The sequence below is a fragment of the Sphaeramia orbicularis genome, chromosome 1, assembly GCF_902148855.1.
Source record: "Sphaeramia orbicularis chromosome 1, fSphaOr1.1, whole genome shotgun sequence".
Classification (NCBI taxonomy): Eukaryota; Metazoa; Chordata; class Actinopteri; order Kurtiformes; family Apogonidae; genus Sphaeramia; species Sphaeramia orbicularis.
Window position 1 is genome coordinate 30,509,159 of NC_043957.1, and position 14,084 is coordinate 30,523,242.

At 39.1% G+C, this 14,084-nt stretch overlaps 2 protein-coding genes across 2 annotated transcripts; one reads left to right on the top strand and one right to left on the bottom strand.

The window, feature by feature from the left end:
• Positions 1–327: 327 nt before the first annotated feature.
• On the bottom strand, positions 328–5,578 carry pgam1b (phosphoglycerate mutase 1b). Its single transcript, XM_030135277.1, has 4 exons — positions 5,192–5,578; positions 2,169–2,443; positions 1,898–2,078; positions 328–970 (listed from the first exon to the last, which is right to left on the bottom strand). Exons 1-4 carry the CDS (start codon positions 5,328–5,330, stop codon positions 801–803), a joined length of 765 nt encoding a protein of 254 aa, XP_029991137.1. The 5' UTR covers positions 5,331–5,578; the 3' UTR covers positions 328–800.
• A 640-nt stretch (positions 5,579–6,218) lies between these two features.
• Positions 6,219–13,491, top strand: pi4k2a (phosphatidylinositol 4-kinase type 2 alpha). Its single transcript, XM_030135262.1, has 9 exons — positions 6,219–7,230; positions 8,842–9,042; positions 9,121–9,252; positions 9,740–9,893; positions 10,126–10,187; positions 10,309–10,408; positions 11,500–11,633; positions 11,775–11,834; positions 12,086–13,491. The coding sequence occupies exons 1-9, from the start codon at positions 6,892–6,894 to the stop codon at positions 12,245–12,247; spliced, it is 1,344 nt and encodes a 447-aa protein (XP_029991122.1). The 5' UTR covers positions 6,219–6,891; the 3' UTR covers positions 12,248–13,491.
• The last annotated feature ends 593 nt before the right edge of the window (positions 13,492–14,084 follow it).

Sequence of the window (14,084 nt, forward strand, 5' to 3'; positions counted from 1 at the left end):
TACATTAATACTAATTTAATTACAATTCTTACACCTCAAATGTGCGCCTCGTGTGACTGAAACATCTTTGCCTTTTCTGTGTGAGGAGATGGTGAAAAATAATACTACGTAAATTTTAATAACATTAAGACCAGGCTAATTTGGTATCACTCATTCCCAAATTCAAATGACACTTAAAGGTATCAGTGAGCACACATATGGTGCTCACTGATACCTTTACATTAACCTCACTGTACTGTTAGATATGAATATATGATGAGTAGATGTAACAACAGAGAAGAGTTATACAAAAACAAAAAAAGACAAACAGTCAAGAAGAATTTTTTGTCACATAATGTTTCACAATATTTATTCTTTTTGTCACAATGCCACAGCAAACAAATTCAGCAGTGTAGGACATATCAATTTGCTCTTATGACATAAGCAGGGTTAGTTTATAGTCTTACTGTTAAACATCTACTGTGAGGATTTTAGATAGGAAAGAATATTTGGAGCTAATATGCAGGATCAGTCTAGGTTTGCTCATTTTGCTGGTCCCTAGGTTGCATTTTGGTCAGTGCTTACACTATATGATAGTTAATATCCAATGTCAAAGCTGAAATCCATTTCAGTGCCTCAGAATATCGACCAATCAAATCAAACAGCCGATTGTAAAATGTGTGTATATTTGTGTATGCGCAGGGTATTAGTAAAATAAAGTGCACATATGTGTTTGTGTAAGTTTGTGAGGACACAAACAGAAAATGACCTTGTTTTAACTAAACAGCAAATGATTGATCAACCCACTCATAGGGAAGAGTCTATTTCTTGGCCTTGCCCTGAGCAGCCACAGCTTCCATGGCCTTCTTCACGGTCTCCTCATCTCCCAGGAACTGCATGGGGCCAACAGGCTTCAGGTTTTTGTCCAGCTCATACACAATGGGAATGCCTGTGGGGAGGTTCAGCTCCATGATAGCCTCCTCTGACATACCTGAAAAAAGACAGATATACACAGATTAAAACACATGAGCACTCACCTACAAAAAATTCATTTCAAGACGTCAATCAGTTATGAAATCAGTTTTCAGCAGAAATGTTTTGGCTCATGTAAAATTGGTCACAATCTTTCACAACACAACAACAGTGCAAAAGTCACATTATTATTATACAGTTATCAGATAGTCTGTAGAGGCTGTGGGTCAAAATAGTTCTGATGGAGTCTTGAAGGAGGTGGGAATCATATACAGTCATATGGCCACAGAGAACTGGGTAGGCAATGTTTTTTATATGTCGCTGTGGGTACAGCAGTTGCAGTCAGGGTAACTGGGTTGGAGATTATCAGACAATAAGCTGTGCATATTCAGTTATTTTTGATTACTATTATTGCAGTATGTATTTAACAACAAACAAACAAAAAAACACAGGAAATACATTTTCAAATTAAAAAAGAAATAAAACAATAATGAAACAGAAATAATCCTTCAGTTTTGTGAACTATGAAAAAATAATATTCACAAAATACCATTTGTTAAATAATAGTATTTGGTAGCTCTTTCCATTTGGCTTAGGTGCGAAACCAAAGTGCCATAATGGTAGGAGAAAACCAAATATATAGTCACATTACAGATCCAATCTGTCCACTCCATCTCCTGTTTAACTAATAAACTCAAGGATATGCTTTGATTTCAGTGCATCTCCTAACGATCTGTGCGCCCATTCAGCAAATAAAAGTATTCCAATTGCTCTGTATTTGGAAGTCAACAGTTTTTCAGTATGTTAAGTGATGTGACATCAGAAATTTTAGTGTTTGGGAGAGCATTAATGTCTGTATTAATTTGTCACTAGAAAATTAAATGAGGACATGCAGTAGAGGAAAAGATGACTGAGAACTCTGAGCTGTTCATTTTTCTCCACTCACTCTCAAGATGCTTGACAATGCCTCTCAGACTGTTGCCATGGGCAGCAATCAGGACCCTCTTTCCATCTTTGATCTGTGGAACAATTTCTTCTTCCCAGAAGGGCAGTGCCCTGGCAATGGTGTCCTTTAGACTCTCACAGGTTGGAAGTTGATCCTCTGTCAAGTCAGCATAACGCCGGTCCTACAACAACAACAGCAAAAGAATAGAGTTAATAGAGGAAAAAAAGAGATGAAACATAAACAACAGGTCACTACCACTGTCAGACATCACCTTGCTTATGGTCTGATAATAGTCATGTGCCTCATCCATGGGTGGGGGAGGGGTGTCAAAAGAGCGTCTCCAGATCTTGACCTGGGCCTCTCCATGTTTAGCTGCTGTTTCAGCCTTATTCAGCCCAGTCAGACCACCATAGTGGCGTTCATTGAGACGCCAGGTCCGGTGCACAGGCAGCCACATCTGGTCAATGCTGTCCAGAACATGCCACAGTGTGCGGATGGCCCTCTTCAGGACAGAGGTGTAGCAAATATCAAATTCATAACCAGCATCTGAGGTGAAACAGACAGAGAACACAAGGTGGAAATCAATGCAAGCAGAGCCACAGACCATTCAAGTGGCTTTTTGCGACAGAATTTTCTTTTTTTTTTTTTTTTTATTTTGACAACTTTTCCCAGTGAAGAGCAGATTTGAACAATTGCACCTCTGCATATTATGCTTATTTTTGCTAAGTCAGTGCCTGTGTTATCCATGAGACGCTGGCAGACTGAGGTCACTGCAGACAGTCCCTGCAGAGGAGTACAATATGTGTCATTTGATTTCACCAGAAAGAGGACCAAACCCTACAGAGAAACCTTCAGCTGAAGTTTATTTTTGGGTCTGCCTTGATTGTCTTTGTCTGTTCTTTACATTCTGTACATCAATATCTCTGTCATTACCAAAAACATGAAATATATTAGTGTGAAACTTTTTGAGATTGTTTAGGTACTATGTAGGTTTCAGTATTTTCCCACAGGGTTATCAATATGAATATGTCACACATTTTCAACCACGATAATTTTGGAAAAGCTAGAGCATATTAAAATGAAAATAATAACAAAAATGTAAAAAACACAACAAAAAAAACCATTGCAGATGAAATCTTTACTGAAAATGAATTAGTTATGTTCTTTATTTCCATATCACTTGAATTTCTTTCAGGTGCTTTCTGAGACGGCTTGGGTGCTGCAAGTTTTCCTCATGTTAGGATATATGTCACATCAGTATTAAAGTATCCACAATGTCAAGTTCCCCTTCACAAATTCACTAATATTTACTATATAACAATTACAAGTCAGGACAATTAGTTTTCCTGAAAATGGCACAGCTAAGGGCACCCTCAAATGAGCATGAATCTCAAACTGATGGACTGGTATGAGGCCATCAGGAGTCACTGAACATCAGTTTGATCTGTGCCAGATGTCCAGCCTCTCTAATCAAGCCTGGAGTCAGGGGCGTGAAACATGCAGCCTGCAGGCCAAAACTGGACTGTGAAGGGGTCCAAATTGGCCTACGGAATAAATTTGAGAGGTGCACAAACTAAACCGAACAATCAAGCATGTCAAACACATTTTACTTCAGGTGCCACATACAGCCCAATTCAGTATTAAGTGAGTCAGACCTTTAAAATACTATCATAAAAACCTATAAATCATGACAACTCCAAATTTGCCTCTTTGCTTTAGTGTAAAAAAGTAAAATTATATGAAAATTTTTATTTACAAACAATACTTTCACAAAAAGTGAATAACCTGAACAAATATGAACAACCTGAAATGCCTTAAGAGAAGTAAGTGCAACTTTGACAATATTATGCATGTTATTAAAGCCACTTTTACACACAGATCCCAGAAAAATGGTGAGATGGCGATCCCACCTTTTCCACCACTGACTGATTTCCACGGCCAAGCCAAGGGAGAGGGGTAACAGAGGTGAAACAGGCTGGACTTTTACATAGCGGACCTGCATTCCGGAATCAAAGGGGCAGTGACACAGAGCAGTGTGTAGTGTGGCGTATACCTTGTGTGTCGGAAATACCCCGTGCATAGTCATGTTGCTAACATCTCCAGAGTCAGCTGTCTTTCACCAGTCCACAATTGTTAGCATGGATAGAGTCGTCCACCCGAAGTGACAACAGCTCGTGGATCTCGGCGTCTCCCCTGTTTGACATCTTTCGGCACATCTTTCATTGATATGTTTGTTTACTGTACACGGCCTGCGCTCATTTTTAAATCCCCCAGTGCAGGGGTCGCACACTCAATATGTCATCAAAACGTCACACCTTGGTTGCAGAACGAGAGGTGTTCCTTTTACATAGCGTCCCGGGATCATGATTCCACCTTTATCACAGCTCTGTTACTACCTCCTGTTACTTGTTACAGAGCTGTGACAGAGGTGGGACCAAATGATCCACCTTTTCATTTACACAGACATTGTTCCGGAATAAAGAGGAAATATTCCCATAACAGAAATGCTGTGTAAAAGGGGCTTAAGTGTTTTGTGCCTTTGTAGATCCACTGTGATCTGTAAATTGTAATGCATGTGTAAATGATAAACTGAGGCATATTCTTAAAACATCACTTAATTTTCTTTAAAAATTTCAAGTTAAAATTACTCACGTTTTCAAAATATGCTTTGTAGTTTAGCTGAACTACTTTCCTCTATTATTTATTTATCTATTTTATTTTTTCCTCTTAAGAACTTCCACACTTTGTAGCATTTGTCATACTTTTCATGTATGTATAGAAGCCCTGTTTGATAACATTAAGCAACATTGTATGATAGTCGTGCACCAAGTGAAAACTCTCATAAAAACTTGAATTACAAAAAAAAAAAAAAAAAAAAAAAAAAAAAAAAAAAAAAAATTCTTTGAAGACGTTTCCATTGTGTCATTTTACATTTTTGACCGTTATTGTTTAACTGGTCAGGCCCACTTGAAACCACTTAGGGGTGTATATGGCCCTTGCACTGAAATGAGTTTGACACCCCTGTTGTACATTATCATTGCACTATTATATTATATAGGCGGTGCTATTGTTACGTTGTGTTCGGTTAGTATCAACCATGTTGTTAAATAATACACAGATTTTTTCATTCCCATGCCTTCCTATCTGACAGCTGGCTCGTGTTGTGTCGCAGTGGGCCCAATACTAGTTTGCCCCTCCGGTCAAGTTGCATAAGCACTGGCTTGCAGCAGTTTAATCCAATGACCGTGAGAAAGCCCGATTAGGCCTTGTGTCATTATCCCGCACTGAGGCTACCTTTCAGGGCTTGTCCTCCTCTCTTTGCCTCCATCTCCCCGGTCTCACTCAGATCCGCGTCAAACCATCCACAGAAGCGGTTTTCCTGGTTCCAGCAGCTCTCTCCATGGCGGATCAGGACCAGTTTGTACGCAGCCATCCTCTCTCCGATGCCCTCTGTGCTGTATTTCCGGAAACTTTGGGTTAAGCAGCTCTTCTTTGAGCGCAGCAGCAGCAGGGTGCGCACGTTTGTCCCGGAAGCTCCCAAAGACAAGCGCGGTATTTTAGATACTTTGTCGCCGAAAGGGCTGTTTCAACTCACTAGGTGTGTTTTCAGAGTTGGACCTGCATGAACATTTCAGAAAACACTACTACCAGAGCTCTCTTCCTCTCTTTTTACTGGTTTCCACCAATCAGAGGGCGAGTTTCAAGCGCCAGAGGAGGAGGGAGAGGGGAGGATGCGCACACAGGCACGTCCACACCGTCCATACGCCCACAGCGCATCACACGGAAAACCACAAACTGCGTCCAGACACCGGAAAAATACGCAAAATGGAACTAATTCACCCGACAGGAATCCCTAAATGCATCATAATTTACTCTAACTTTTAATCTTTTTATTCTTCTTATTGTACATCTCATTATGCGCCGCAAGGGGGAGAAAAGTGATGACAATTCTAGAATGTTTGCTTCACAGAGCACTAATAAACATATTTGTTCTTCAGCCCCTCTAATCTCCTTATTTCATGATATGGTTTGGTCCATGATGACTTTGCTATCATAATTCACAAACTTTTCAAAGATGTGTACATGTGTTGTGATTTGGAACTGATATAAAAGTATGAATATAATATAATATAATATAATATAATATAAAAGTAACCTACTGCACGCTTGCTACTTTATCATTGTTATTGCTATTTTTTGGGGTCACTTTTAGTCACTTAAAAAAAAAATTGTCAATATTTTTAATCTTTTTTCTATTGTATTTGATGCTTATTGTCTTATGATACTGTACACTTGAATATCGCCCTTGGGGGATCAATAAAGTATATCTTATCTTATAAACGTTAACGTCTATAAGGATCTGAAAAGTGTAATTATAATGACTTGTAACTAACAGCAGAAATGTTGTAAACACACTTATTTTTCCTCCTCAAGCATAATTAGCTTATTCTATCATATTTTACTTGCATCTTGCGGCTTATCTGATTTAGTTTTGCACTGGACTGTAATTATTCGTAAGGTTTTATCGCTTGACTGAATGGCAATTTCTGTTTTTATCTTGTTTCTTTTGATTAGTTATATTCAAAGTGGAACATTCACCCTACACCTCTATCTACCAATATATATTTCGATACAAAACACATATTTGATAACATACTTCTTATATACAGAGTTAATTGATTTAGGTTAACCGCTATGGTCTCACATGTCTTCCGTGGGAGGTATGAGCTTGTCCAATTGCTGTCCAATCAGCGCTTGAGATGCCGTTGTTGACAGGGTTATTCAAACGCTGATTGGCTAAAAGCTGAAAACGGTCAACTGGTTCCGCCTTTTCCCGGAAGCTGAGAGTCATCTGATTTTCTTTTTTTCTGTTTCCTTGTTAGCCAGTGTCTGCACTAGCCAACAAAACAACCGTCCCACTTAGTTTCCCTGTCTGTTTCTTCTTTCTTTTCTGTCTTTAGGAGCTGAACTAAGTTCTAGCTTCTTCCAGAATCATGGACGAGACGAGTCCGCTTGTCTCTCCGCTCCGGGACTCCGGTGATTTCAGCTACTGCCCCACAGAGCCCACAAGCCCCCGGGGCGCATTTGGAGGTACGCCGGGGTCTGTGGTTCGTATCCCGGCTGGCAGTCCGGGACGTAGTCGGGAGAGACAGCCGCTGCTTGACCGGGACCGTGGGGGCTCTCCGCGGGAGCCGCACAGGAACGAGTTCCCGGAGGATCCCGAGTTTAGAGAAATCATCCGAAAGGCCGAGCGAGCTATAGAGGAGGAGATCTACCCGGAGAGGATCTACCAGGGGTCCAGTGGAAGCTATTTTGTCAAAGACTCACAAGGGGTAAGAAGAACTGCTAAGTCACATCTGATAACCGATAGGCACTGTCATGCCACGGCTGTCTCATGACTGATCTGTGAAATATAGTGCTGTGTGTTATGCAGTAAAGGCTGTTTGGACACAAGTGTTACTCGCTCAGAGAAAAGGCCTCCTGTAACTAACCTGTGATGACTTAGCAAATAGGCTACAAGTCCAACACAAACACGAGGATACTGTTATGCTTTAAGAAGTACAACCCCTTACTAGAATAGAATAAAACTGAAAAGAAACTAAGAAAATACAACTTAATTGTTCAGATGTGGAAATATGTGGCTTCTGGCCAAACAGGATGAACAGTCACAGTAATTCAACACAACAGATTTTAAATTATAAGAAACTCTAAGAAAAGGGAAGTTAACTCTTGGTCCCAACAACTCAGTTTCCATTGATAAAGGTTTAATTCATTGTACACTGACTTTTTGCCACAAACATCCTGAGGCGCCTACACATTGTACACATCTTGCAAATATAATCACACTGTAAATATTTTAGTAGTTTTTAACTTCCTCTGTGCTGATGGGGTTTATAAGTCAAGGTGATTGAGGCTGTGCTGGCAGGTGCTCATCATTTCAGGTCTTTTTGCTGATGTAGGCAGTCGACTAGATCTGGACTGGACAACAAACACACCCACACTTATGCAATATTTATTTGTACTTGTTCTGTATTTCTTGATATCTTCTCAAATTAATTGTTCCAGCAAATGTATTAAATTTAGTCCTGAATTTACTATACAGTGAAGACTGTGTAGGGAATTAGTCTCTCTCAATCTTTGTCATTTATATTTTCACCCTGGTTCTTTGAGAGCATGATAGATAAATGGCAGTAAACTTTGATCAGCACTTCTGGGCCGACTGTAAAAGTCTTAGGCAATTCAGACATTCTCTTCTCAGTGTCTTGTTGTACTTGTTGCTAAATGCTGTGTATGCGGAGTTGTGTTTAGTCCCTCATAAATGGAAGTGTGTCAGTGAACTCATTTTGCACAAATTTCACTTTTGGTTTTTCCAGCCCACACCGACAACAGCTGGGGCCTTTTGCATGGTATTTTCTCACTTATGAAGGCATACAACATGGACTTATGTATTGAGTGTGTGAGGTTTTTACAGAGTGACCTGCTCCCCTTGTTCCCCCACCTCTTCAGTTAGTCACCAGTGTGCTTAGTAGTCATGTGCTTGCTCTCTGTGAGAATATAATTCTCTTCTATAACCAAGTTTCATGTTGTAATCAGAGTGAGCCATGCCAGCATATTACATGTGACTTCTATATAAAGTTATCATGAAATGAAACTGCACCCAGACTGTTTTTGTGGTCTTTAGATGAGGATGAGAAATAGTAGATTTTTATGCAACCACAGATGACTTTAATAAAAAATATGCACTTCAGCCAGTAAAGTATTGTCACTGAATTCCACATTTCATTATCTCATACACAGTCAAACCACATTCTCAAACTTCTGTCCACCCTTTAAATCTCTGTGTGCTATCTTTATACTGATATCTTTATACTGATTTCTCCTCTTGTTTATTTCTCCTTTTCTGTTTCTCATTCATATTTCCCTCTTTCTCCCTCACTTCACAGAAGATCATTGGGGTATTTAAACCTAAGAATGAAGAACCTTATGGCCAGCTGAACCCCAAATGGACCAAGTGGCTCCAGAAACTCTGCTGTCCTTGCTGTTTTGGTCGTGACTGTTTGGTCCTGAACCAGGGTTACCTCTCAGAGGCCGGGGCCAGCCTGGTCGACCAGAAACTGGAACTCAACATTGTTCCTAGGACCAAGGTATAAACTCACATCATCATGATGTTTAAAGTGATCAAACCAAAACTATCCTCACTGTAAAGATCTTCTCCTTTTCAGGTGGTGTACTTGGCTAGTGAAACTTTCAACTATAGTGCCATAGATAGGGTCAAATCTCGAGGAAAAAAGTTAGCTCTGGAGAAGGTGCCCAAAGTTGGCCAACGCTTCCACAGGATTGGACTGCCACCCAAGGTAATCTGATGAGTTGTTACATTACACTGTTGGTCAATTTCAGTGATTTACATCAATAAATAACTAAAAATGTTACATTTTATTCCATGGTTGTTAAATATTATATAAGGAAGGAGAATGCACTTTTGTACGTAATGAAATATCTAGATTAAATATGCACAATTATCACAACACTTTGTAGGAAGGTGGTTGGAAAGGAAAGAGTGAGGCTGTTTGCATGGCTGAACAAGTCCACCTCCCATGGAATATTCTATGTTGATACAAAGAAGCACAACAGCACAAGCAACTCAACTGCAGTCATTTTTTGACAAGATAAACAACACATCAGGCACTCTGTGACATGTAAATAGGAATATTAATCATTTTCTTTAACCATTTAAACAATTTAGGAAAATTGTCTTTTCAGAATAAAGGGAAAAAAACAAGAACATTTTGTCATCAGTGTAACGTCACTGTATCACTTAGAGCTCTGTTGCCTTTTCTTCAGGTTGGATCCTTCCAGCTCTTTGTTGATGGGTACAAAGATGCTGATTTCTGGCTGCGGAGATTTGAGGCTGAGCCTTTGCCTGAGAACACCAACCGTCAGCTCCAGCTGCAGTTTGAGCGGCTCGTAGTTCTCGATTACATCATCAGGAACACAGGCATGTGTCTAACCCCCCCACTCTTGCTTAGCACTCCTCAGGCTGGGTCGTCATTAAGGACAGTGTTGTCAGCAGAGAAGAGCAAAGCAAAGTTACACCAAAAGTCATTTATCAGAAGGTGTATTTTTATCAAGCCTCTGCCCCGTCACTGACAGTCTTTGAACGAACCCTTCTGAATGTGCTTATCACAGTCTGTGCCACTCTGTGTTTAATCAATTCTTTGCTATTTTAGACAGGGGAAATGACAACTGGCTGCTCAAGTACGACTGCCCTATGGATCCTGTTGGGAACAGGGTAAGGAAACATGACTATGCTCATAATGTTATTTATACACATGATTGGATTGTGTGTATTATTCTTTTTTCCAATTCTTTCTGATTTTAGTCCCTGTCATTTTTGTCTTCCATCTCCACAGGACACAGACTGGGTGGTAGTAAAGGATCCCATCATCAAACTGGCAGCAATAGACAATGGTCTCGCCTTCCCCCTCAAACATCCTGACTCTTGGAGAGCATGTAAGTGTCCTTTCACTATCCTTTAAGTGATCATTGATTGTCTCTGGCAGGATATTGTCTTCTGCTATTGCCTTGTCTATACTAATATGGATATTTGGCAAAGCAGATATTTAACACCCCAACACACATATGTCCATTGTAATGTTCTCTAATGAACATGTATAGGTTTATGCCTGAATTGACAACTACAATGGCAGATATATAGGAGAAATAGGTTTCATTATAATTAGTTAGCCCTTGCAGTTACAGTGGAATTATTTTTTAAGATGGGGTATTATTTACAATAGATCGCAGTCAGCATAGCACATTTAAGAGAGACACATTTGTACTAGTGTTGTGAAAAATATATGTTATATAAAAAAAATACACCCAAAAACTTGTTTAACCTGACATTGCTTCTCAATTTAATGTGAGACTCTAATGTGTCAGTCCTTGTTTTGTCAAATATGACCTGATCTGCAGTGTCATCAGTTTACCAATGGTTTGTCTCAGAATATGTTTGTATTGTTTTCTGTTATGTACTGAGATATTTTATAAAATGAAAACTATGTGGACAGGTTTTTTGGGGGGAAAAATGTGAAATATCTACAGTTGTGTGGGCAGCATATTAATCAGCATGTGTTGTATTCTCTGTTACAATGTATGACATGTATTGTATTTTATACATTATGTTTCTCTGTGGTAGTACTTCTCTTCTGTTGCTATTGCATCTTTCTAAAGAAATTGTGCGCACTCCCTTTTATTCTGACTACTTCACTCAGATCATTTGCTTTATTATTAAAGGTTCATTATTAAAGATTCACTGTAGAGGATCAGAATAGAGGCTTTGAAGAGTTCAGGAGAGATTGTAAGGTAAACATCTCTGCATAGTGTACATATTGTTCTGATGGATAGAAGCAACCAGCCAACAGTCATTAGCTCAGAGGTAGCTAATGTCAACAATTGAAAAACTCACAGCACAAAACACATTAGAATACAAACTTCATGTAAGCACACGAGCATGTACGAATCTCATGTATTGAACCTTTAATTTTTCTGCTGTTAACAAGTCTTTTTGTCACTAAAACACTGTTTCAATGTCCAATCAACAGACCCCTTCTATTGGGCATGGCTTTCCCAGGCCAAAGTCCCCTTCTCCCAGGAAATCAGAGAGCTGGTCCTGCCCAAACTCTCCGATCCAAATTTCATCAAAGACCTAGAAGAGGACCTCTATGAATTATTTAAGGTACACTGAGATTTGTATTAAATATTGAGCTAATTCTACTGAAGTGAATATCATGCAAGACAGAAAGTATTAACACCTTGATGGATGTATTAAATAAAGCATGGATGTAATTTTGTTCCACTATGTTTTACTGTCTTACAGAAAGACCCTGGTTTTGACAGAGGTCAGTTTCACAAACAAGTAGCTGTAATGAGGGGGCAGGTGAGTTCTCTATGTTCACATTTCTAAATGAATGAACTGCAAGATATAGGACTGTTGGTGTATGTACAAGCAATGACAACACCTCCAAATAGGGGAAGTCACACTGTCACACACCTCACTTTGTTTTCAGTTTGTCATGCAAAAAAATGTTTTGAATAAAGCCTCTGTGAACTAGTATAACCGAAAGACTGATTGGATTGATCAGTCAGGTGTTTTAAATGATGGTCTCATTTGCTCTTTTTCTTCTCAAGATTTTGAACCTGTGCCAAGCCTTAAAGGATGGTAAAACACCCCTCCAGCTCGTCCAGATGCCCCCAGTTATCGTTGAAACAGCCAGAGCACCTCAGAGAGCCAACAGTGAGTCTTATACACAGAGTTTCCAGAGCAGAAGACCCTTCTTCACCTGGTGGTAGGGAAGGAACAACAGCAGGAAGGCAGAACGAAGAATGAAGTAAAGTGTCCATGTTAATGAGAGGACTCGGAGTCTAAGAGTGCAGGGGTTTTTTTCCTCAAAATGGAACTCATAATCCCCTCTTCTTCTTATGGATACTTTAGTTGCTCTCAGTAAGTACGTGAGTGGAAAGACAAGGCCAAAAGAGGAAGAGTTTCACAACATATCTTCCCTGTTTGCCTCTGTGCCTTTTCTGGATGTCTTTGAAGAATTCACACCTAAGAGATGAAGAGTTTGTTTTCTTTCTTCAGTGGGACAGAACATCTGAAAGTCAGAAACACTGACATTTCTTTTGAAGTCCTGGGGGCACATACTGTTTGTTTGCGCATATGCACGCCAGTTAAAAACCTCTCATACATTGTATGTGACGGGAGGTGTTGCATTCCATGTTTTCTGTTTTTTTGTCATACCTCTCTGCCTTCTAATATTCACTTGCCTCCTTGTTCACATACAGTTAAAAACCCCGGGCTGGTGAAAGCATTGACGCCACTAACAAAGATTACAGTTTCATTTTTTTTTTTAACAAATTAAGAGAAGTGGTTAAATTTGAAGATTTAGGAACTGGGCACTGAATGGTGTATCTTCACACTGTGAACATAAACTGTGTGAACTGGTTTCACAGTTGCTTGTTGCTCCTCCTAATTGTTGTGATGCAAGTCATCTGGGTGGTTTGATGTTGGAAAGCAGAGGCACTTTTTATTAAACCAATGTTTTTTCATCCACTGACTAACATATGTCATTGGTGAAACAAAGATTGCACCTGTACGTAGACAGAGGTGTGTTGGTGGTTTCCCAGTCCACTAGCTCCTGCTTGTCTTGGCCATGTTAATTTTTTGTTCATTTTGTAGGGTGGATATAAGTAAACAAAGTAACTTCCTGCTGTACTGAACTGACATTAATTGTATTGTGACAATGCACTGTATAATTTGTATGTAATATTTAATGATAGATTATAATTAAAACATATTACATTAATACAGATGACACTTGTATTTGTGAATAAAATATATTTCTATAATCACTCTACACAAAGATTAAGCCAGATATTCAGAGATGTAATGCATCTTCAGCATGATCACTTAATGCTGAGGGATTTTCAGGACATTCAGTGCAAATGACATATTTTTATGTAGTTGTGCTTTAAATGTTCAGTCTGATATTTAGTGATATAGTGGTGAAGTTCCTCCTACATTGTCCCCTATGACCCCCCCCTTCCCAAAAAAAAAGCGTTCCTTATTTAGACTCCTGCAGAATGAGATTTCCGCACTTTGAAACTTAACAGCAGCCACGCTTTGCAACAAGGATCTAACTGACTCAACAATTATGCAAACTATATAGTGATAAAATCTACTAAATCTCAGGTTTTGCAAGTAGTAATTAAAATTGCAAGTTGAAATTAAAAATCACATGCAATAGTAACATTTATGTGGACAAAAGAAATTGATCATGGCATAGGAAGAGGAAAACTTACGCAAAGAAAGCATGAAGTTTGTGGTTTTAGCTACATAAACATACCTGTCACACTGATCAATGTGTCATTTCATGCTGCATTCCTAGCAGGTTGTATGAACAGTCACATGATGAGATGGTGATTTTATATTTAGATAACATAAAAAGCACCGTAGTGGAGAGCTTAAAGCTGCAGCACTCATTGCACTGCCATCTTCAAGACCAATCTTTCTCTAATGGGGTTCTTGAAATTTTTTGGAAAAAATTAAATAAGTCATCATGTACTGAATACAAAATAAATAATGACAATATTGAAATACAAAATACAATAAATACATTCATATAATAGA

Coding starts and splice junctions, on each gene's coding strand:
- pi4k2a (XM_030135262.1), top strand. CDS start 6,892: ATGGACGAGACGAGTCCGCTTGTCTCTCCGCTCCGGGACTCCGGTGAT. Junction 7,231..8,841: donor TTGTCAAAGACTCACAAGGG/GTAAGAAGAACT, acceptor CTCACTTCACAG/AAGATCATTGGGGTATTTAA. Junction 9,253..9,739: donor GGATTGGACTGCCACCCAAG/GTAATCTGATGA, acceptor CCTTTTCTTCAG/GTTGGATCCTTCCAGCTCTT.
- pgam1b (XM_030135277.1), bottom strand. CDS start 5,330: ATGGCTGCGTACAAACTGGTCCTGATCCGCCATGGAGAGAGCTGCTGG. Junction 2,079..2,168: donor ATTATCAGACCATAAGCAAG/GTGATGTCTGAC, acceptor TTGTTGTTGTAG/GACCGGCGTTATGCTGACTT. Junction 971..1,897: donor CATTGTCAAGCATCTTGAGA/GTGAGTGGAGAA, acceptor GTCTTTTTTCAG/GTATGTCAGAGGAGGCTATC.